Source organism: Megascapheus bottae, chromosome 25 (genome assembly GCF_031878675.1).
Source record: "Megascapheus bottae isolate mThoBot1 chromosome 25, mThoBot2.hap1, whole genome shotgun sequence".
Classification (NCBI taxonomy): Eukaryota; Metazoa; Chordata; class Mammalia; order Rodentia; family Geomyidae; genus Megascapheus; species Megascapheus bottae.
Window position 1 is genome coordinate 5986868 of NC_143533.1, and position 24272 is coordinate 6011139.

At 47.6% G+C, this 24272-nt stretch overlaps 1 protein-coding gene across 1 annotated transcript in view; it reads left to right on the forward strand.

The window, feature by feature from the left end:
* Positions 1-20429, forward strand: part of Syt17 (synaptotagmin 17) — a 40097-nt gene extending 19668 nt beyond the window's left edge. Inside the window, exons 6-8 of the mRNA XM_090358108.1 lie at positions 1021-1141; positions 1549-1704; positions 18966-20429. Coding sequence (XP_090214234.1) covers positions 1021-1141; positions 1549-1704; positions 18966-19162 — 474 coding nt within the window. The 3' untranslated portion in view covers positions 19163-20429. The remainder of the gene's footprint in view (positions 1-1020; positions 1142-1548; positions 1705-18965) is intronic.
* The last annotated feature ends 3843 nt before the right edge of the window (positions 20430-24272 follow it).

Genomic DNA, 24272 nt, shown 5'->3' on the forward strand with positions numbered 1-24272 from the left:
CATACAAAGTGCTTTGATCGTAATTACTCCCTACCATTGAACGTTAGATTTAATGTCCTGATCCTGAAGAAACATCATTTGGCAGGCTGTTGATACTGTTGTAATTGAGTCATGAGGGGGTGGAGACTGGTTATGCCAATCTATTTATTTGAAATGGTGGTATTTTCTACAATGGCGTTTAACAAAGGGACACAGAAGCCAAGTGCTGGTGGCTCATGCCTGGAATCCTAGCTACTTAAATCGGAGGATTGTGGTTTGAAGCCAACCCCAGCAGGAAAATCCATGAGACTCTTAATTATCCACCAGAAAACTGGAAATGGAGTTGTAGCTCAAAGTGGTATAGTACTCTCAGGCCCTCAGTTCAAGCCCCACCACCACCACCAACAACAAAAAATACAGAAAAGTAAGGACCCCTGGGTTCTAGCACTTTGACAGTTTGTTATCAGTACTTGACAACGGAGGCTCTTTCCTGGTATACAGCATTAGCATTCAGTCAAATACTACTGTTCTATAGGAAAGTCACTTGCCACGTATTCCTGTGATAATGCTGGAAGCATGGATCCTGTTGTGCATCCGATCTGAAGGATAGCTCTGCAACTTCTTAGCAATGTGGCCTTGTATGTGTTATTTAACCCCTCCAGACCTCAGTCTCCTCATCTGTTACCTGGAAGTCATACTGATATACCCCAGACTCATTCTAGGGGATACAGCAGTTATTACATGTAAAGTAATTAACATACATACAGCACATTACATTTACTTTCCGTGATCCACGCTTTTGTTTAAAGGCTGGTTCTTTCACATCTTCTAGAAGCAGAGGGGGAAGAATAAAAACTTCCCTGAGATAGAATGAAGAAAACAATTGGGAAACTGAAAGAAACTTAAAAAAAGAAGAAGAAGAAGCCCTGTCCCCACTGGGAGCAGCCTGTGTGTGAGCTGCTGGATTCAGTGTCCTGTCTGGTGGATGCGAGAGGGATAAAAGCTAAGCGGCAACTTTCTGACCATTTTCATTCTTTGCAGAATGAAGTGGAGCTGGGAGAGCTGCTTCTGTCTCTGAATTATCTCCCGAGTGCTGGGAGACTGAATGTTGACATCATTCGAGCCAAGCAACTTCTTCAGACTGATGTGAGCCAAGGTTCAGGTACGATTTGCTTCCTTCCTGCCCTCCACCTCTTCCTCCATAACAACACATCTCTGTATTAGTGAGTGTTTGGGGGAGGCAGCTTTTTCTACACCCTGATTCTACCCCCCACCCCTCTGCCTTTCCAAACTCGCTAGAAGAATAGATGATAAATGTGGGCCAGTAACTTTGACAGGTGGATGGGTCATGGGTAGATGGAGGGATGAAGAGATAGACTGTAAGGAAGACTGAAGGACTGGATGGAGAGAAGACTGGTTGAGAGAAAGGAGGGAGGGGTAAGGAGCTGAAGGGAGGAATGGCCGGGTGGAGAGAAGGATGGAGGGATGGATGGGAAGTTGAAGGAACGAATGGTGGGTCAGGTATCACACAATCTCCAACTCTCAGCATCCCTGTGTTCATTTTCTTAGACCCATTTGTGAAAGTCCAGCTGGTGCATGGACTGAAGCTTGTGAAAACCAAGAAGACTTCCTTCTTACGAGGCACTATCGATCCCTTCTACAATGAATCCTTCAGCTTCAAGGTTCCCCAAGAAGAACTGGAAAATGCCAGCCTGGTATTCACAGGTAGGCAGTGTTTCTAGTCCCTCATCGCCCCAGGTGAAGTGGGTACATCCCACGGCCCTAGAGATGAGAAGCTTCTAGAGAGCTGAGAACCTCACGTCTGATGTCCAGCTACCTGGGTGTGAGTCCATTCGCCACCTGTGAACTTGTGCAAGGCTCACAGAGTCATAGAACAAAGTGGCCACAAGTCTATCTCTTGAGCTAGATTTCCTGCAGTTACTCCGTAGTGACTGAGACCTTTGCCAAGTTAACTCCTTCCGAGCCTCAGTTTCCTACATTTATAAAATATGAACAATAATAGTTTTGGGTCATGATGATATGTGACTATGAAATAGTCCCTGCTAAGTCACAAGAACGCCCTCTCTGGTCTGCTATGATGATGCTGGTAATAATGGTGGTGGTGATAAGGATAGTTGCAGTTGCTTAGAGAAAACAGGGTCACCTAACTCAGAAAAGAGGACATAACGTTTAAGTAGAGCTACTTTGTGCCACTGTCTGGTAGAGGGAAATCTACCTTTCCAGGTGGTTCTTGTAGTCCTTTGTTTCTAGGATGCTTTCGTTGTCTATTGCTAGTATAACACCTTGCCCTAAAATGCAGTCGCTTAAATCAACACATATTTTTACTCTCGCCTACTCCCTGTGGCTTAGGAGCCTAAGCATAGCTTTGCTTTGTGGTTCTGGCTGTGTTAGCTAGGGGCTGCGCCCTCATCTGAAGCCTCATGTTGGGAGGAGCTCTTGTGTAGTTATTGGTAGGATTTTGTTCCCTGGAGGCTGTGGACCACGAAAGGAGTCGTCTCGGTTCTTCTGGATTGGTGTCTCAATGACCTTTCTTGATTCCTTGGCCTCCCCCCAATCCCCAACTTCTTCATGGTAGCTTCCATCTGCTTGGTCAAGCATGGGAGCAAGTGGGGTCTTTTTGCAATCTAGTATCAGAAATGACCTTCTATCATCCCCCCCCCCCATTCTGTTCATTGGAAGCAGCTTATGCAGCGTTGTAGTTTGGGTATGAAGTGTATGCCAACTGGTGGCACTAGCTTGGAAGGCTGTGAAAACTGCCAGAAGTGGGCCCAGCTGGGTACCATGGCTTCCCCCCCCTCTCTCTCTCTTTCCCTCCCCCCTCTTTCTCCCTCCCCCCTCTCTGTCTCTTTCTCTCCCTGGATGCTGCCCCCCCCACCCTGCTCCTCACTCTTCCTTTCCCTCTCTCCTTCCTATCCACCATGAGGCACACAGCCTCCACTCCATACCACTCCCAATGCCTTGTTGTTCTGCCTGCATACATGCGTTCAGGCAAGCATCAGTCCTTCCTCTGTGAAGTTATTTCTCTCAGGTGTTTTGTGGCTCACAGCAGTGTGAAAAGCCAGCCGATCCCTCTGTCCAGCCAGTGCTCAGGAGGAAGGGACCCGCGAAGGGCGTGGGTAGTGGGAGGTGAGGATGGAGGGAGCCATCTTAGAAACTGGACCCACGGTAGAAGTTAATGGCTATTCTGAAAATTGTTGATCCTACCCTGTCCACTCAATGTCACCATCCTGGCTTTCGTATCCAGCATGATGACTATCTGGGCAGTCCTGTGTCAGGGCACCTGGAACTGTCCTCTGTAAACAGGATCTAAACTCCTTGTCCCAGGCCTGCCACCAGCCCAGCCCAGGCCTGTACTGTCAAAGGACTCCTGTCCCGTTCTGGGCATAGTGACAGCTTCTGACAGCTGCTCTTCCCATCCTGTTACACGCAGCCCTGGGCCATGCTCCATGTTTCCAGGACAAGAGCAGGAGTGCAGGCAGGCAGCGGGACTGAATGGAACCAATACAGATCACAGTGTGAATGGTCTATCACTCAGTGTTGCTGGCACAAAGGACTTCCGGTTATGTCTGAGAGCAGGAGGGCATCGAGAGCCCATTTGGAATGGTCTGACACTTGCATACATCTCCCCCTAAATGTGAGGACCTCTGTGGCTCATGTTGGGTAACCCTGAGTGGCACACAGCAAGGTGCACAGGGCCAGAGCAGAGGTGTAAGTGCATGGGGCTGGGAGCCAGCCTGGGTCCTGACTGAGCCTCATCTGCCTTGATGGCTCTGGGCAAGATCTGGGTGCCAGGAAGTGGGAATAATAAACAAGAGCCACTTGCTTAAGCAGATTAAATGAGAGCAACACCAAGGCCATGCTGAGAGTTCACCTGGTACATTAAAAGGAAGGAAGGAAGGAAGGAAGGAAGGAAGGAAGGAAGGAAGGAAGGAAGGAAGGAAGGAAGAAAGAAAAGAATACGGCTGGGCACTGTGGTGTCCCGAGCCAATGGCACAGGCAGGTACAAATATGGAGGACTGCAGTCCAGGCCTGCCTGAGTATAGAGTGCTTAGCTTGAAAATAACCAAAGCCAAAAAAAAAAAAGAAGGCTGGAGGCCATGGTTCAAGTGGTAGAGCGTCTGCTTAGCAACTGGGAGGACCTAAGTTCAATCCTCAGTATGGAAGAGCTAAGGCAGCCTGGAAGCTGGATTTTCAGAGCTCCAAGGAGGCTCTGCAGCACGGCCTGGGCTGGCCAGCCTTTTCCTTCCCCACTGTGATCACCTGCTCACCCACTGTAGCTTAGGACTTCTCCCAGGCCACGAGCGCCAAGGCACCTGCTCTGTTTTCCATAATTGCTCGGCTTTCTGTGGTTGGAACATCAACTCTGTTCATTGACTGAGATGGGGGAGATGGTACTGCAGGGTAGACAAGCAGCCACCTGCTCCCCTGGAAAGTCCCCCAGCTCTGGGGGCACCAAGGGACCTGCCAGAAATGTACGGGGGCCTGGGAAGTGGGCAGAGGACATGGTGGGTTTTTCCAGGAGACAGAAAGGAGGGAACCCAGCATGAGGGGCATTGCCAGAAAGAGAGAGGCTCTGGGATGCTCTGTGGCCTAGCTGGCGGTCTCCCCAAATCCCTGCTGTAGTCCCCCTGTCACTGCTCCTCTCTGGGGATCACCTACTCGCCTATTATCCATTCCTCCCTGTCCAGCCTGGCTTAGTGGATACCAGCCTCAGTTCTGCCTCCCAGCAGTCACGTAGACCGTGGATTGCGGGGCGTGAGCTACAGTGCGTCTCCAGTGGTGCCTTGTCCACTCCCAGGTAAATGACATTGGGTGAACAGTTCCTCTTCTGCTGTGAGCTTCTCATCCCAGTTCTGCATCTTCCAATGACCACAGTCATTGAAAGGTGATGCAGTGATGCTGATACCAATGACGACGATGACGATAGATGGACTCCATCCCTACAGGAGCAAAGCCAGCAACTACATCAACTTAGGTTTCCCTCTTGCCACCCCCCACACACCCCATCACCATTAATCAGCTGTGTGGACTTAAGCAAAAAAACTCCAGCTCTCTGAACTATCTACATACCCTCTTGAGTAAACGTTTGCAGGCATGGTGGGAATTAAAAGGTACAGCAGCATGTAGCCCTATCCAGCCACAAATGACCAGTGGCAGTCCTAGCTGTTTGTTTGACTCCTATCAAGGTGGTGAGAGAGGGATGGAGGGCTGACATGACGGCTCAGCCCGGCTGCCTGTGGTTTTTTTTTTTTTTTTTCTGCTGCCAGCCTCTCTCCCTCACCTAATCACCATCACCACAGAGCTCTCTCAGCTGGCACAGTGCCCGGGGAAGCTGGAATTGACACATGACACATGCCAACCCAGCTGGAGAGCCAGGCGGCTTTGGGCTCCTGTGGTCCTTGGGTTTGGCAGCATAAGAGATGGGGCCAAGCCAGAGCTACCAGAGGCCCGGGCTCTGGCTTAGCCCCTCATGGGAAATAAATGGCCAACTGAGGAACATGAGCCTCCCCCTCAATATGACCACCCAGAAGACTGTGAAGTATGCCCCCCTAACACCACAGCATAAAGAAGAGGGGAGAGAGGATATGCTGTAGGCCCCCTCAGCCTATTGTAGACCCCTGGCCTCAACTTCTAGCTGCCCCTGAGTGCCTGGGACTGCACACAGAGTAAGAAGACTAGGAGAACAGAGTCATAGGAGAGATTGTCACCCAGGTCCAGAATTCACCCCCTCAGGGAGCCGGGGATATGGTGGGGGAGGAGGACACAGCACATGCGTTAACCCAATGGGCTTCAAATGACAGCCACAGAGAGCAATTGCTCCAACACTGAGGTAGGATATTTGAGCCTCATAGAACATGGATTTCAGGTATCCAGGTACAATCCAAAAAGAAACTGGATTTCTGAAGAACCAGAAAGCGGGGAAAGTGAGGGCCCAGTGTTTGATCATGAACACCAAAGATGTACAGTCAACAGTGCATAACAAGTGAAGTAAAATCCTTACTGGATGGGCTCAGCAACTGAATAGTAATGGCAGAAGAAGAGCTGGACAGCCTTGACCATGGATGGAAGAGGTCTGGAGTCAAAGCATGTCTTGTCACTCTCTACAGAGAAGAGAAGAGAAGAGAAGAGAAGAGAAGAGAAGAGAAGAGAAGAGAAGAGACAGCAGGACGTGTGGGAATGGAGTGGGGAGCTGACCTCAGAACACCCATGTCTTGGGGCCAGGAGTTTGGCCTAGTGGTTAAAGTGCTTGCCTAGCATGCACGAAGACCTGGGTTCAATTCTTCGGTACCACATACATAGAAAAAAGCCGGAAGTGGTGCTGAGGCTCAAGTGGTAGAGCTCTAGCCTTGAGAAAGTCCAAGGACAGGGCTCAGGCCCTGAGCTCAAGCCCAGGACTGACAAAAAAAAAAAAGCATACCATGTCTTTCATCAGAGCACTGAGACACCAACCTCCAGGCTTCCTCTCTTCCCAGAAAAATATTAGTGACACAGGAGGACATTGGCCCTGGTTAGCCAGACGTGGCTCCTGGGTGACTGAGCACAAGTTGCTTTGCCTCTCTGAGCCCATCACCTTTGTCTAAACAGTGAGGACAGGAAGGGCAGGGGACAAGGATGACGTGTTTATTTCAATCTCCTGGGCATTTTCGTTGGATGGATAAGTGTAGAAGGGATGTTCTACTTGATAGTTGTTTGTTTGTTTCAGCTGGAGAAATGGGAACTCAGAGAAGGGCAATGTAATGGGGTCTAACCAACTGCAGAGTCAGTTAGCCAACTGCCTAAGATTGGCGTTCTTCCAGACACCAGCTGCAAGTTCAAGTCCCCAGGTCTGCCCCACTCCAACGAATTAGCTACAAACTCAAGGATCCTATGATCACCTTCAGATTCGTAATGTGGTAGAACAAGGCCAGGTGTCACTTGGGAAAGTGCTGAAGTTGTTACGTTTGTGATTGTTGTTTTTCCAGTCCCGGGGCTTGAACTTTGGACCTGCGCACTGTCCCTGAGTCGATTTGTGCTCAAAGCTAGCACTCTACCACTTGAGCCACAGCACCATGTCTGACTTTTTCTGTGTATGTGGTACCAAGGAATTGAATCCAGGGCTTCGTGTATGCTAGGCAAGCACTCTGCCACCAGGCCACAATCCCAGTCTCCCCCTGCCTTTTTTTGTGAGAGAGACTTTCCCGCACAGGCTGGCTTCAAACTACAGTCCTCAGATTTCAGCCTCCTATGAAGCTAGGATTCCAGGTATGAGCCACTAGCACCTGGCTAGTGCTGAAGTTTTATTATATTGAAAGGATAATAAAATGAAAGTCTTGCTGGGCACAGGTGGCTCTTGCTTAGTTTCTCAGGAGGCTGAGCTACAAACTGTGAGACATGGCTTAAATGGTAAAGCACCAGCCCAGCCAAACAAATATGAGGCTCCAATACTGGAGGGGTGGGTAGGGAGGAATAAAATCCATCAAGGGAAGGTGATGATCTTAAATTGGGTACTATAAGCTGAGAAAGAGCCACCTATGCAAAAGGGGAGAGTAATAGTCTAGGAAGAGGAAAAGACAGCTGTCAAGACCCTGGGGCAGAAAGAGCTTGTTCAGATCAGAGAGACAGCAGGCGAGTGTCCAGATGCAAGTTAACAAAGGGAGTAAGTTACGCAGGGAGGTCAGAGCAATGAGCTGGGGGAGACGTTGTTGGAAGTGTAGATGATACGTATTCATCAGACACCTAGTGGATACCCAAGGCTGTTTGGCATTGAGAAACAGATGTGGCTCCTGGCACCATGAAGAACTGGAAGAGATGACGTGCGTGCAGGGACTTAGCACATAGCAGATGCTCTGTGGGTGGAATTTTCTCTCTTTTCCAGTTTGTAAGTTGACATGAAAACTGCTTCTCTGGTCCCTGCCTGGGAACAGCACAGAATGTCATTGGCTCCTCATGGAAATACTTTTTTTTTTGAAGGAATTATGGGCAAGGTCTTTATTCACAGGTGGGGGAATGCGCACGGCTTCCCTGGGTCTGGCCCTGCGCTGACCAGGGAGTGGAATCACTCTCCCCCTCAGTCTCCTCTGTTTCATAAACGAGGCCCACCCAGGAGCCATCCACTGAACTGTCTGCCAAAGGGCCCTGAGGTGTCTGCTGTGCATGTTTCTTCTGCTGCATAGATTGGAGCCAGAAATCCAGAGGCGAAGCTGCTGTCGGGGGGGATTTGTGGTGGATTTCTCTTTGATCCTTAATAAGGAGAAGTGGGATTGCAGTCTAGTAGGGTGAGAGCCCCCAGCCTCATTACAAGGAGCGAGCCTGAAGCCCAGTGCATCCAGGAAGCAAGGAGCAAGTAATAACTGTTCCCGTTATTGAGCATGGCTAGCTCATTGTCCCTCGAATAGTAGTAGCCAACCTCCCTCACCTGTGTCCTTCAGGGGCCACACGCTTGGTGAATGATGTCTCTCCCTAACTTTGCCATGCCAGCAGGTGCAACCCGAAGACCTCTTATCCAAAATTTGTGGGATCAGATTAGCCTCCTGTTTCAGACAGTCCAGAGTGTTTTTTGTTTTTTGTTTTTTTTGCCAGTCCTGGGCTTGAGCTCAGGGCCTGAGCACTGTCCTTGGACTTTCTCAAGGCTAGAGCTCTACCACTTGAGCCTCAGCACTACTTCCGGCTTTTTTCTATGTATGTGGTACCAAGGAATCAAACCCGGGTCTTCATGCATGCTAGGTAAGCACTTTAACTACTAGGCCAAACTCCCGGCCCAAGTCCAGAGTGTTTGTGTGTGCATAATGAGTTCTTGAAAAAGATATAACCATACAGTTGTGTGAGTGTGTGTGTGTGTGTGTGTGTGTGTGTGTGTGTGTGTGTATGTGTGTGTGGCAGTTAGGGGGCTTGAACTCAGGACCTGGGTGATGTCCCTGAACTCTTTTGCTCAAGGCTAACACTTTACCATTTTGAGCCACAGCTCCACTTCTGGTCTCTTGGTGATGAACTGGAGATAAGAGTCTCATGGACTTTCCTGCCCAGGCTGGCTTTGAACCATGATCCTCAGATCTCAACCTCCTAACTAGCTGGGGTTATAGATATGCGCCACCAACACCCAGAGTCCTTTATGTTTTATATAGACTTTATACACACAGAGCTTGAGGGTAAATCCATACAATATTGTAAATCTTTTCTTTAAAAATATTTTTTTGTATAAAACCAATTTTCCCCTGTGGCATCATCTCCATGCTCAAAATGTTTTGTTTCCGATTTTAGAGCAATTTGGATTTGGGATGCTTGGTTAGTCTGTTCTGTTTTTATGCAGTTGTGAAGAAGACGAGAAAACAAATCTGAGGAATTCAAATGGCTCTCTGCAAAGCTCAGAGTCATATTTGTTAAGGAAAGGCTAGCCGCTGGATAAGCTTAGCCATTGAGGTTTTGTAGTTTCACCCAAGAGAAGCTTCTTTCTGTCCAATATTCTTTCGTGGATTGTTTCATGTATGTCCTTTCCATGGGTAATCCAGGCATCTTCTGTCCTGTGGCTCTGCCATCTTCTCAGTCTCTGCGGAGTTTTGCCTCTACATGGTGGATGGAAGGGAGAAAGAGAGACAGAAAAAGCTGGAGAAGGATGGAGATCACAGTGCTGAGGTGGTCTCTGGAGAATCTCAGGGGCCAGGCCTGGAAGCAACAGGGAATGATCACAGGGAATGCTTGGAAATGTAGTCTAGCTGTGTTTCCAGGGAGAACAGAGAATGGACTCTGTGGTCACACAGCCACTCCTGCTACTTGAGTCCAAGCAAGCAAACAGCAGAGCCAGCCAGGCCTCAGACAAGCCTATCCCCACTGTCTTCCTGAACCACCCTTGGGCTCTAAGTTCAAGGTCAAGTCCTACAGGGGAATCTCATCACTCCAGACTGCAGCCCACAGGAGCTAGGAGGGGTGTGGCTGGCACCATGAGGGGCTGCTGGTCTCTAGTCTTGGTTAGACCAGCAGTTCCTTGCTGGGGTGATTTTTTTTTTTTTTTTGCCTCCAAGAGAAATTTGCAGTGTCTGGAGAATTTGGGGTTGGTCAGGACTCTAGGAATGCTGCTACTGTTTAGTGAGGAGAGCTCAGGAATGCCAGGAGACCCCCCCCCCCAACTCCCTGCAGTGCCTAGCCCATAGCATAGCACACAAGTGGCCCTGAGCCACTGGGGAGATATAGTCTCCAACCCCAGGGGAGAAGGGCAGGTGTGTGTGGGGCCCTCCCTGGCCTGTCTGAGTCTGCTCTCTGAGGGCCCCATACCCTGATGTTTCTCCATAGTAGCTGCCTGAAGAAGCAGGGCAAGGGAGGAGCGTGGCACTGAGCTGGGCAGGTCTCTGTGGATTTCCTTCCCTCACTCATAGTATGCAAACAGAGACACCTGCTCTGTGAACAAGCCCCCCATCCCAGCATGGATCCAGAGAGAGAAGGGGAGGGGAGGGGGTGGCCCTCACCAAGGGGAGCAGGGCTTTCCAAACTCAGCTCCCTACCCCACCCTACCTTACCACTCAGGCAGGGGTCATGTCACAGGTGTGATGGCATGAAGGGGTCCTCATGGCTTTTTAATATTGTTATGAAGTATGTGCGTGTCTATGTGTACATATCCACATATTACTTAGATGTAACTTGTGCATTTTATATCTGTGTGTTATTAGCGTGTTTCCGTATATGCACTAATAATCATTGCAATAAATGTAGGTAATAATTCATAATAAATACTTACACATTATGGATGTCTACATAACATTAACTATCATTTACATATCATATATACATGCACAACTGCAAAAGGGCAGGAGTAACACAAAAGCTACAAATCCCAAATTTCCTCTACTACTAGGTAACTATTGGACTGATTATATGCCTATAATTCCAGCCACTAGGAGGGAAAGTTAGGAGAGTCACATCTCAAGCCTAGCCTGGACAAAAGCATGAGATGTTAACTAGCAATTGAACAAAAAGAAAAAGGGCTGGGATGAGGCTGAAGCAGAAAAGCATTTGCCTAGCAAGCAGAGGGCCCTGGATCCAGTGCGTGCCAGTGTGTGTGGGTGAGTCTGTGTGCTCGGAGTGTGTACATGTATGTGTGAATGTGTGTATGAACCTGTGTTCATGTGATACATGTGAAGTGTATGAGCGAATGCGTACTATGTGAGTGTGTAAGAGTATTTGAGTACGTGTGAACATCTGTGTGTGTGCGTGTGTGTGTGTGTGTGTGTGTGTATTTGTGTCCTCTGGTTAACATGTAAAGTATGTCACCTCACTAAACTAGATCTTTTTTTGTTTGTTTTTAATTGTCAGTGATGGGGCTTTCACTGAGGCTTGGGTACTGTCACTGAGCTCTTTTTGCTCAAGCCTAGCGCTCTACCACTTTGAGCCACAGTGTCGCTTCCAGTTTTCTAGTGGTGAATTGGAGATAAGAGTCTCGTAAATTTTCCTGCCCACACTGACTTCAAACCGCAGTCCTCAGATCCCAGCCCCTGAGTAGCTAGGATTACGGGCAAGAGCCTGCACACCCAACTGAGATTTTGATTTTGCCTCAAACCTGAGCGGACACAGGACAACACCAGAGAAACAAATGCTGTTTCAAATGCTGTGCCCCCTCCTCCTCACCCTCAGCACCAGACAACAGAACCTCCCTGGGGTAACGCTGGGTCCAGCTGAGGGGGAAGGCGTGACTCACGTCTCCTCTTAGCTTCAACAGGTATCTTGTGACTAGCACCAGAGACATTTACTAGTGAACATTTTCTCCCAAAGCTATGCCAACATCTCCAAAACAAATGTGCAAAGACCATCTTCCTCTCAATGTATACATTTTACTGGCTGGAGGACAAACAAGCACATTGCTTTACAGTCACACCTTTAAATGCTTCCTCCGAGATGGCATGACTCATGCCTAGATCTGAAAGGAGCTCTTTCAACTCGCATGCCACCTTGATGAGCAAGGCAGCACATGGCTCAGGTTCCACTAAGAGGCAGGATGGAAGTGGTCCTACTGCTTCTAGGGAATTTCAAGAGCTCCTCCTCCTCCTCCTCCTCCTCCTCCTTCTCCTCCTCCTCCTCCTCCTCCTCCTCCATCTCCTTCTCCTCCTCTTCCTCCTTCTCCCCTCCTTTCCCCCCCCCCGTCTCCCCACTTCCCTCCCTCCCCTGGTCCTGAGGCTTGAATTCAGTACCTGTTCCTTAGCTTTTTCATTCAAGCCTGGTGTTTTACCATTTGAGCCACAGCTCACTTCCTGCCAATCTTTGCTTTATTTCTTTTCTTTTTTGTTGCCTGTGGGGCTGGATATCTGGGCCTGGATGGCATCCCTGAGCTCTTGCTCAAGGCTAGTGCTCTACCACTTTGAGCCACAGTAGCACTTCTGGTTTTCTGGTGGTTAATTAGAGATAAGAGTTTCATGGACTTTTAGCCTGGCTGTGAACCATAACCCTCAGCTCTCAGCCTCATGAGTAGCTAAGATTACAGGTGTGAGGCACTCGTGCCCAGCTGTCTCTGATCTTTGATTCTAATACAGCCACCTAACTTGTCATTATGGCTGTTGGAAGGGCAGTCATGGAAGAAGGAATTCCATCTGGGCAGCTGCTTTGGTTCGCAAAAGGAGCTGGAGAAGCAGGGGAAAGATAATCTTCAATCAGAGGGGAAACTTCCTAGAACCAGAGAAATAGCCGAGCTGGAAGGGGTGTGAAGTCTGTCTAGGCCTGTTAGTTGTCTAAATGGGGAAACTGAGGCCCAAGGGGGAGATAATCCAGGAATAGGGTTAATCTGAATTTCAGAAAGAAGAGGGAGAAAAGGAGAAAGAAGGGGATGAGGAGGAGGAGGGGGAGAAGAAGAGGAGGAGGAAGAGAGGAAGAGAAGGAAAAGAAAGAGGAGGAGGAGGAGGAGGAGGAGGAGGAGGAAGGGGGAAGCTCTGGTTGGAGGATGATGTGGATACCGGGGTTGTATAGAGAGCTGGTCTGTGTGTGGTCCCCCCAGCCACAGATGAGCATGCTGATTGGGTGAGGGGACCCCTTCCCCACAATGGGGAGACAGAAAGGACTATGCAGCAGCCTGAGACGATTTAATGCATTTCTTTTCTAGAAATCAGGGAACAACTTGCCCCAGCACCCAAGAGTTGACTCTTGGGGTACGGTGGGGAAGTGTTAGGGATCTGGGTATCATCTAGAAGTTTCTATGCTCTACTGTCAGGCTGAAAGTTGCGGGGGGGGGGGGGGGTCCAGTGGAGCCAGGAGCACAGATCAGAGTCTATTATTACCTTGTGAACCAAACATGCGAAAAATAAAAAATAAAAAAGGAGCTGTTGAGTCTGCTCCTGTTTTTTTTTTTTCTTTTTAATTTGTGATGTTTATCACACCCACATTCAAAGTCATCCAGCTTGTCTTCTAGAACCGTCTGCCTTGGCAAACGAAATTAGCAGCCTAAAGAGTTGAGCTCCTAAAGGGAAGAGGAAGAACAAATTCCTTTTTTTTTTTTTAAGCAGCAAATATCAACACAGGAAAGTTTTGCAGTACCCCAGTGTCTTTAGGGCTTTCAGATGTGCGGTCACCTCTCTGGAACTCAGTCTTCCTAGCTGTAGCATGAGCAGGTCCAAGACCCTGAGTTCATGTTCCAGGAATGGCACAAAAATAAAAACTCAACCTAGACTCCGAAAAGTGGAATGGGTAGAATGCGGGCTCTGGGTTTCCCTGTACTTACCTCTGCATGGATAATGAGTCCCTGAGACTGGTGCCCCCTGGCAACCCAAGAGCCATTCTTCTTCGAAAGGAAAAGCAGTGTGATTGGGCAGCAGAGGAACTTCTCTGGAAGGGGGGTTATTTTAAAATCGCTAAGAGAGAGAGCATAACATTTCTCCCCCTACCAAAAAAAAGAAAAGGCTTAAAATGTTAACTGTGTTGGAGATAAAGCTTGTCAGACCTGCTTTGGCCTTCTCAATGGAAGACCTATCTTTCCTTTTTTTTTCATATATTTTTATTGTAATTAATAGAAGGGTTACATTATATTCACCAGATAGACGGTGCAGTACTTCACATACATTGGTACCCTTTGTCGTGTCTTGGTGAAGACCAATCTTTCTTATGGGTCAAGAGTAATAATTCTCAAAGCAAATGATTATGGGATAAACATCTTTCCGTTCAATGAAGGAATAAAGGATTATTAGGGCCTTGTACTGCACTTCTTTGAGTTTGTATATCGCAGTCCACTGTGTTTATTTATTCCAGATGGGGAAAGCAGGTGATCAAATTGAATAATCCATTTCCATCACTATCACAAAATATCTGGCGACTGGGAGTTGTATAAAGAAGAGAGGTATTTAGCTCTCAGCTAAGATGTCTGACATTCAGTGGCTGCCTTTAGAGAGCTGTGTGGTGGATGAGAACACAACAGGAAGGCCTACAAGAATTCCCCGGTGGGACAAGAAGCCAGAGAGGTTGAGGTTTAGGGATCAGCCTCATTCTTCACTCCTTTGTTTGTTTGTTTGTTTTGTCAGTCATAGGACTTGAACTCAGGGCCTGGGTACTGTCCCTGAGCTTTTTTCACTCTGCCGTATGTATGACTTCTGGCATCTGTGTGTTTATTTTTCTACCATCTAGGTTTTATACAGATTGTTGGAAATTTTATTTCAGATGACTAAGGAGTATAGTTACGAGTATACATCCTATCCTATCACATATAAATGTCCTCTTCCCATTGCATTCCCCCAGAGCAAGCAGTAAGAATATTAAGCAGGCAGAGGATTTCTACACTAAAATTTGTCAGTTGTGAATTTTTAAAGGAAAAGGGGAGATAGAGAAAAGAATAAAGGGGGCGGTAAGGGAAGGATGCAATCAAGAACTCATGGTATATACCACAAAATTAAGAAAAATAAGGGAAGAGGTGTGTTGAAGGGGGAGTGAGATTGTTGAAGGGGTATGACCTCAGGATGCCACCGTATTCATAAACTGCTCTGTTCAATGGCGCCTCCTTTGTGCAAGTACTTAAAGATAACAAAAATGAGTTGAAGAAAAGAAAAAAGAAAGAAAGAGAAGGAACTCAGGAATAGAGTATCAGCAATCTGGCTGCTTTTTCAGAATCTGTGCTTCTAATGCTGCGAGTTTTTAAATCACACACTAGCCAGGTGACATGGTTAATATTATCAAGTGATTTGCAGGCTCTGGTGTCTGCCAGTTACTTCACTGGCTTCCCATCAGAATGGTTGAATCATTCAAGAGCTCTCGCCTCCTCAGGGCTCGGTGATTCAACCAGCCAAGTTACTTCGCAAATTGAGAACACAGACACAGAATATGAGACTTCCTCTTCATTTTCTTCCCTTCTGGTGACTTAGATCTAAGTTCTCTAATAGTGATTGAATTTTTTTTTCCTTTTCCAAACTAACATGTGTTTGTTAGGAGTTCAAACTGCACACATTCCTGTCATACAGAAACTGGAAATTTCCCGGCAGAGAAAGCTACAGGGAGGCGAATGGATCGTTTCTCCAGATAGTGTTTTCACTGCATAGGATACTATTTCTTTCGGCAAAAGAGATCATGCTTACATTAGACTCTTTCACAAGTTTCTTTTGTCTCCTAGCAATAGGTCTTAGAGACTTTTTTCTCTCCCTCATGTTGCATTTGTAGTTTTGACTCATTTCTAACAGTGAGGTTAGATTCCCATGGTGTAACTACATCAAGAATAATGCCATTAGCTGGGTGCTAGTGTAATCCTGTAATCCCTGGCTACTCAGGAGGCTGAGAGCTGAGGATCGTGATTCAAAGCCAGCCCAGGAAGGGAAGTCCATGAGGCTCTTATCTCCAATTAACCAACAAAAGGTTAGAAGTATAGCTGTGGCTCAAATGGCAGCGCACTTGCCTTTAGTGAAAAGAGCCAAGTAAGAACAAGAGCGAAAACCCCTCTTACCCCCGCCCCTCCCCAAAATAGATGTAATGAGTCCTTTCCGGTCTTGTAGGTGTCTCCCATTACCTACTAGGGAAGGAGCTGGAAATGGGAAGAAAAGGAAGGCAGGCTGAGCAAAGGCCTTGCTGAGTGGAGTCTGCTGCAAAGGAGGCTCTGTATTCTACCCTCAGGGTCAGTTCCAACAGGGTCTGGGAACTGCTGTCCTGGCACTAGCAGCCTATTGCACCAACTCAGCCCACTGAGAGGTGGCTGCACATTTTGCCTAAGAGAATGAACCCAAATGGAGCCTGAAATAGTGCCATACTGTTTTAATTTAAGGCCTATCGGTCTCTGGTCACTTGTTCCCTACTTGTTAAGATCAGACCATACGTTACGCATTAGGCGTGGCTCAAACGACTCTTTGAGTGTTACCTACTCAAAAAAGAACTTGATTCAGATGTGCCCGAGGGTGGCTCAGTAATTTCCTTGATTAGGCAAAAATTCCATGATTAGTATTTCCCTTTATTGTAAGAGATCTTGTGGTCCACAAGGCCTACCTATGCCTGATAAGCAGAGAACTGAACATCCAAAAAAATACACACAGTCCAATTTCTCCCTTCCATGAAGTTGACACATTCCCACACACCCTTGAGAGAGATGACATTGTGTTTTCTTTGCCTTAGGTCTGTTTTGATTTTTGACATTGGAATGGGGTCTTGCATTTCTTCTTCCATTTTTCTTTCTGTCCCCTCTTTTTATCATTTGGAATTCTTGGTGTGAGCCCCCCACCGGGGAGAGTCGAGTCTCGTTAGTGTTCAAGCTCTGTTTGGCGCTACATATTTTTGCTGTTTTATTTGATAATCGGCCTCCCTCCTGGGATCCGGCCTGCCTTTGCTCAGCTCATGCTGGGTGAATCTGTGATGTTTCCCATTCTGTAGTCCTTCATTTATAACAGACGCAGCCTGCATCCCCTTTAGTGAGATGGCACGCCTGGACTGCCCACGCATAGATAACGAATGAGGCCGCACTTACCCAGGAAGATAAATCAAGCTAACGATCTCATTAGGCTTGAAAGACAGAAATGAAGTTTGCATTGGAGTGAACAGAAGAAACCTTCTGAAGAGATACACACCACAAACCACACCACCAGAGGCAGAGATCATGCAGCCTTTCCCTCAGCAGGCTTGCCTCTGCTGTGTGGAACGGAGGAAGGATGAAATTCCTTTGTATAAAAGAGCAACAGACAGAAATTTGGTATCAAGGCTGGGTACCAGTGGCCCTTGCCTGTAACACTAAACTACTCAGGAGACTGAGATCTGAAGGCTTGTGGTTCAAAGCCTGCCTAGGCTGGAAGTGTGAGACTCTTATCTCTAATTAATCGCAGAAAATAAAAGCTGCAAGTGGTTCTGTGGCTCATGTGGTAGAGTGCTAGGCTTGAGCAAAAAGGAGCTCAGGAACTGTCCAGGCCGAGAGTTCAAACCTCAACACTGGCAAAAAATAAAATAGAATAGGAATGGGAGTATTTCTTGAGCACTCACTGTTCACCAGGCTCTGTTTCCTAAGAGCTGTACACACATTCTCTTGCCCAAATTCTGCATTGATTATGAGATAAGTACTAGTAAGAATCCTCTTTTTTGTTCATAGTTTTTATGGATATGTATTAATTGTACGACGAGGGTCTCATTGCATTAGCTTTATAATACACACAATGTAACCCATCACCCTCACCCCTTTTACCACTCTTCCTTTCCCCTACCTCTTAGGAAACCAGTTTCAACAGTTTTCATTGTTCTATTCCCATATATTCATATAAAGTACTTTAGTTCACTCTCCCTCTCCATTCTTCTCCCCTTCCAACCGTCTTTTATGTTCCTGACATTTAAAAAGAAATTTTAGGTGCATGCAAGTTGTACCAAGGGGGTTTAACCATAGTATTTGACATTTACATCTATTATACGCTAGTCAAAATAATCCCCTGGGTTGTATTTTCCCTTCCCCTCTCCCTTCTGTCCAGTAGCTTCCTTGGAGACTCTTAGGTCATCTTCAGTGTTCACTCTCCATCGTTAAGAATCTTAAGTTGGGCACCAGTGGCTCAACTCCTGTAATCCTAGCTACTCGAGAGGCTGAGATCTGACAATCATGGTTCGAAGCCACCCTAAGCAAGAGAGTCTGGGAGACTCGTATCTCCAGTTAACTACCAAAAACCCAATGTGGCCCAACGTGGTAGAGCATTAGCCTTAAGCATACAAGCCCAGGTCCTCAGGACCAGCAATATAATACTAATACTAATAATAATTTCTTTAACCAATGAGGAAACTGAGGCACAGAGAGTTTACCTTGTTTGCATGAGAATGCCAGGCTGGACTTCAGGGTAGCTGTCCCCATAGCTTAAACCTAGTAGATCTCATGAGGCCATATTGTCCTCCTTCCAGGAGACAGCCTTGTTAGAAGACTTTTGGGTTGTCACTACCTGACAGGAAGGGAAGACCCACTATTCATATCTAGTGGGTAGAGCCCAGAGATGAGGCTAAACCTCCTCCAGTGCACAGCAAAGGCATCCACCCTGGAGAGCCCCTCCAGGCTGGTCCACTGAGCTGGACTACAGTGACATCTCCTTGTTCTACCAGAATAGTCTGTGTGTTACGTGGGAGGCAGTGAGACCCATGCCGTGGATGCCTGTGGCAGGAAGCAGTGTAGAGGCTGCCAGGGCATGTGGCCGGTATGATACGGGTAGCAGAAGGCCAGGTATCAGTGGCTCTGGCCTGTCATCCGAGCTCCTCTGGAGACTGAGATCTGCCACCTCTGTTTGAAGCCAGCTCCAAAATCCAGAAGTAGAGCTGTGGCTCAAGCGGTAGAGAGCCAGCCTTGAGCAAGAAATTGTTCAGGAAAAGTGCCCAGGCCCTGAGTTCGAGCTCTAGAACTGGCACAAAAGTTGGAGGGGAGGAGGGAGGTACAGCAGGAGCCCCACATAGCTGTTGCAACGTCTCATGGAGACAGAGCCGAGGGAATTGGGTGGTTCTCATTCTCACCATGAAAAGAAACACTAAAAGCTTCTGTGTTGCCCCTGCTTCCCTCTCTGGCCCCCTCCTTGCTCCGGCCTCCTGTCCACCTGCCTCCCCAGTGTTTGGGCACAATGTGAAGAGCAGCAACGACTTCATCGGGAGGATCGTCATTGGCCAGTACTCATCCGGGCCCTCGGAATCCAACCACTGGCGGCGGATGCTGAATACCCACCGCACAGCCGTGGAGCAGTGGCACAGCCTGCGGTCCCGTGCTGAGTGTGACCGCGTGTCCCCCGCCTCCCTGGAGGTGACCTGAGGCCACAGTGAGGGCGGCTTCCCTTGTCAACGGAGACATGCCATTACAGACACTGCTGTGTGCACACTCGTGTAGTCCACTGCAAACACTCCTGTGTACACACACTCACAATCATACGAACACACACACCAGGCTCCCTTGTATACACAGAATCATATAAACACACACACACACACACACACACACATTGCACCTTCTCAACTGAGAGAAAGCTGCTGACCACAGGATGGCTGTCCTCACTGAGGAAACTATTGACTACAAAATGGCTACCCTCACTGAAGGAAGCCTGAGAACATTCTGGAAGCTCTATTCATCTGTCCTGGAGCTGAGTGGGCTCTGCTGTGGGATGTTTTTGCAGTGTCTACTCATGCTCAGGACCCCTGTTCTAAAATTCATGTTCAACCCTCAGACTACAGAAAGGGGCCTCCCAAAATGAACCGTCCTCCAGGAAGACTAAATTTACCAAGGGTTTGGCCAGTCTGTGGGAGGCTTGAGCCCCCATTCCCCCAGACACACCCCCAACCAGACAACTTCTGAACAGGAGGTCTTCACACCTGAAACCTTTCCCCAAAGGTGTAAGTATCTTTGTCTTCTCCTTAGTACCGGTGTTAAATAGATTAGACTATGTGGAGAAACAAAATGGTGACCCCCCCCCAAAAAAAATTTATCCAGTGTAAGTAACTTCTGGCTTAACTGAATGTGTCTTTGTAGTAGCTTATTCCAATCCAGGGGCTCCCTGTGGGGATGTATGGGTATGTCCTCGTGTGTGTGTGTGTGTGTGTGTGTGTGTGTGTGTGTGTGTCCCTCACAGGTGAACACATGTGTCTTCTTGGGGACTCAGGACCTCCATCTTGGGCCCCGTCTTCTCTTTGTCTCTCCTGTTCAGTGCCCTTTCGTCTGTCAGAATCCCCCCACCTTGGACAACAATAACATGTGTCTGTGTGTGTATCAATGTTAATAGGATATGATAGAACAACTGTAATAGTTAGTGACTGAATCATGGTGGCTATGACCCACCAAGAACCTTGCCACCCAGATTTAAGATGGTTACCACACCCCCTCTGTGGCAATTTCCTCCTTAATCACACACTGAGGCTCATTCTGTGTTAGTGTGTGAACTGGTCGTGTCTCATGTGCCAAGACCTTAGGATAGGTAGATTAGAGCTCTCTTTCCCCAGTGGATGATTCTGTATCTTTCTCCACAGCATATTGTCTGGTGTGATGGAGAGCTATTTATTGAAATTAAAGATTATTTATTTGTGCCACACATTTGTCTTATCTTCTTTTTCTTCCTGACATAAAGATGGGGGAGACTTTGCTGGTTGCCACTGCTGGCTAAGAAGCAACTCAAAGCAGAGCAGGCATGTTTATTGTACTCATGGGTTTTGTGAGTCAATAATTTAGGCCAGATTCAGTTGGAATGTTTCAGCTGTGCCCCACAATACCTAAGGCCTCACCTGGAGCACTTGAGGGCTGGCATGAGGGGCCCTCTGAAGGATTGTTCCTTCTCACATGCGTTGGTTGCAGCTGGCTGCCAGTTTGGGCTTCCTCAGCACAGTGGCAGGATTCCAAGGACAAGTACCCCAGAACAAGAGATCCATCATGGTTTCTGTGCTTTGTCTGTAGAAATTACACAGACTTATTTCTGTCATATCTCCTTGGTCAGGTCAATCATGACCCTCTGCTGAAATTTAGGGGAACATACAGAAGGAGAGACAATGACATTTTAAGAAGAGTTTGTAGGACAATTAGAATGTAGCACTGTCTTTGGAAAATGTAACCTGCTGTCGTAGTACAAATGGACAGCCAGCCAGGCTAGCCATTGCCGGTCATTTTTCTCTGTGGTCCTGGAAGAACAATAGGAAGAGAAGGCACAGGTTCGGATTATGTCTCTTCAGTTGTAAGCAACAGAAAACAGATGCAAACTTGTTTAAGCATTCAGTTTTGGCTTCAGGCATAGCTGAATCTAGGGGTCCAGAGAAATCATCAGGGCTTTATTTCTCTCTCCACTTTTTGGCAAGAGTATTACAGTTTCCAAATCTACCCTCCTCTCCCCCTTTTTTCCTTTCTTCTTTTCCTTCTCATTTAGTTTTTTTTTTCTTTTATGGAGAAGGCCTTACGCTTGCTAGACAGCAAGTCCTATTAAATCTCAATTTAACATGTCCAATTCTGATGTCGTTGTTGTCATTGTTTTGTCTTTTTTTGGAGACAGCCCAGCCTCAGACCAGCCTATACCTCACTATGTAGCCCAGGGTGACCTTGAACGTACAATTCTCCTACCTCAACCTCCAGCCAGCCAGCAAAGAAAGTCTGAGACTCTTGATCCCCAATGAACCAGCAAAAAAGCAAGAATTGGAGCTGGGGTTCAAGTGGCAGAGCACTACCTTTTAGTGAAAAAGCTCAAGGGAGGCTGGAGTCTGATCATACAGGCCCCTTCTTCCATGACTGGAAGGCTGTGGCTGGAGATGTGGAGAGTCTGCACGGAAGGATGACCCCACATGGGTTGAACAAACACCTAAACCAACAGTAATTCCCTAGGCAGAGAAAGAAGTGCATGGGCTTGGTAGGGTGGACTGTGTGCGTGCATGCCTGGCCCATGAGAGCCACAAATGAGCTCAGATGAATTGAGTGACAGGAGTGGGATGGGGAGAACCCCCAGTCTCCACTCCCCTCTTTAGTATTAACAAGTTGCTGGGTTAGCCCAAATCTCCCTTAAGCCCCACACAGCAACCTACAAGGGTGACACTGACAAACAAGGACATTGAGGTGGAATGTGAGTAAGCTACTAAGCTGGAAGGCCAGCCCAGGTCTGTCAAACTGCACTTAGCACACAGGCTGAATGAGGTCCCTCTTCCCTTCCAAGAAAGATTTGCTGTAGTTCTAACTCAGCACCTCAGAATATGACCTTATTTGGAGACAGGGTCCTGAAATAAAAACGATCAGGTGGAAGTGTGCTGCCAATCCAAGATGATCAGTGCCCTTTTTCAATGGGCAGTTCGAGCATCAAGGCAGAAATGCACCGGGGGGAGGGGGAGGGGAGGAAAGAGATGAGAAGGGACTGGAAGAGAAGCCACTGGCAGGTTAAGGAGACCTGCATAGCTCTGAACCTTCAGCAGGCCTCTGCCTACTGACTGGACATTCAGAACAAGGGCACAATGGCTTCCTGGCTAACTAGAGATAAGAGTCTACTCATAGATTTTCCTGCCTAGTCTGGCTTTGAACCTCATTCCTCAGATCTCAGCCTCCTGAGTAGTCAGGATGATGGGCCTGAGCCACCAGCACCCCGCCACGTACAGATTTTGTTCTTGGTGTTCTGCAAACAATGCAGAACAGCAGCTGTGCACACGTACACTTTATTGGTACATCCACTTGGTGGATGTGTCGGCTTCTATGCAGAGATCAGGGCATTTTCCCTAAAGGACTTCAGCATCCACAAATGTTGGTATCCATGTGAGACCTAGAAACAATTCTCCTCAGATTCCTGTAATTCAGAGTGGGCAAGGCTAACTTTCTCTCTGTGCTGCCTCCTCTGAAAATTGGTGACCCATGGGCTAAATTGACTCACTGCCTACTTTTTTTTTTTGCCAGTCCTGGGCTTGAGCTCAGGGCCTGAGCACTGTCCTTGGACTTTCTCAAGGCTAGAGCTCTACCACTTGAGCCTCAGCACCACTTCTGGCTTTATTTCTATGTATGTGGTACCGAGGAATCGAACCTGGGTCCTCATGCATGCTAGGCAAGCGCTTTAACCACTAGGCCAAACTCCCAGCCCCTCATTGCCTACTTTTATAAATAAAGTTTTATTGGAACAGAGACAGAAATGTATCTCTGGCAGAGCCCCACAAGATGGAAGTGAAGATTTGCTGGAATAAATCTTGGCATACAACCGTGCACGGCAGCTATTATTACCCAGCCAGGACGCATCAGGCAGTGCTTCCTGGGCGACCAGAGGGAGCTCTGGTGGCACAGATCAGATTCGACCAGGTCTCCAGGAATAGTTTGTTGGGACTCAGAGTTGTGTTGAAAGGTGAGAAGGACTAAGTTTCTATAGAAACCGGGGTGTGAAGTGTCTTGTGATGGGCTACCCATTTGTCATAATTAGCATCTTCCTCCCCCTCCTCCTCCTCCTCCTCCTCCTCCTCCTCCTCCTCCTCCTCCTCCTCCTCAGGGAGGAGGTGGGAAAGAGCCACACAGGTCATATAACCACCATCTTGATGGAGTGGGGACCCAAGTTCAAAGTGAAAGAATATGGGAACAGCAGTGACCTGTGTGTGGTGGGGTGGAGATGTTAAACCACTGTTGTTTTCACAAGTCTGCGCATCTCTTGGCATCTTCTCTCTTTTCAGCTGCAGTTCCAAACTTAGGCTGAGTCTGGAGACCCTGAGAACTTGACAGAAGCCATGAGTCCTCACCTGCCCTGTGCAGACAAGACAGTTCCTTGCCTCCAGGAACAGCTATCTGGGGCCACTGACATTTTTCTCCCAGCAAGCCAGGAATCACTACTGGAAAGCAGTAGTCCTTTCTGGACAGTCTTTCTGCTACTGCTAATGGGATAGCTACCCTTTTATGTTCAGAAATAGCAGAGGAAATGATTCCAAAATGGTTGTAGTGGAATACTAAAAAATGCATACCTAGGGGGAAAAAAAAACCATGGAACAATGCCCCTAGGTTAGGATCACTGACTCATTCAATAGCGTATCAGTCAACTTTGCATCCCTATAAGAAAATGCTTGAGGCAGCTGAGTGCTGGTTGGCTCATGCCAGTCAACCCAGCTACTCAGGAGGATGAGGTCTAAGGATTGTGGTTCAAAGCCAGCCCAGGCAGGAAAAGCTGTGAGACTCTGATCTCCAATAAACCACTCAGAAAAAGCCCAACGTGACACTGTGGCTCAAGTGGTAGAAAACCAACTGGCACCTGGCTAGAGCCAGTACTTTTAAAGGCTTCGTGATGCCTAGTGGTCACTACTGAGGTATTTCATTATTTCTAAGTCCTTGGAGATGGCAGTCCTGACTGTATGTGTGCGTGTGCATGTGTATGTCTGTGTGTGTATGTTACAGTATTACTTATAAATGGAGCATGTGGACATTTTATGGCCAGTAAGCTTGAGATGTA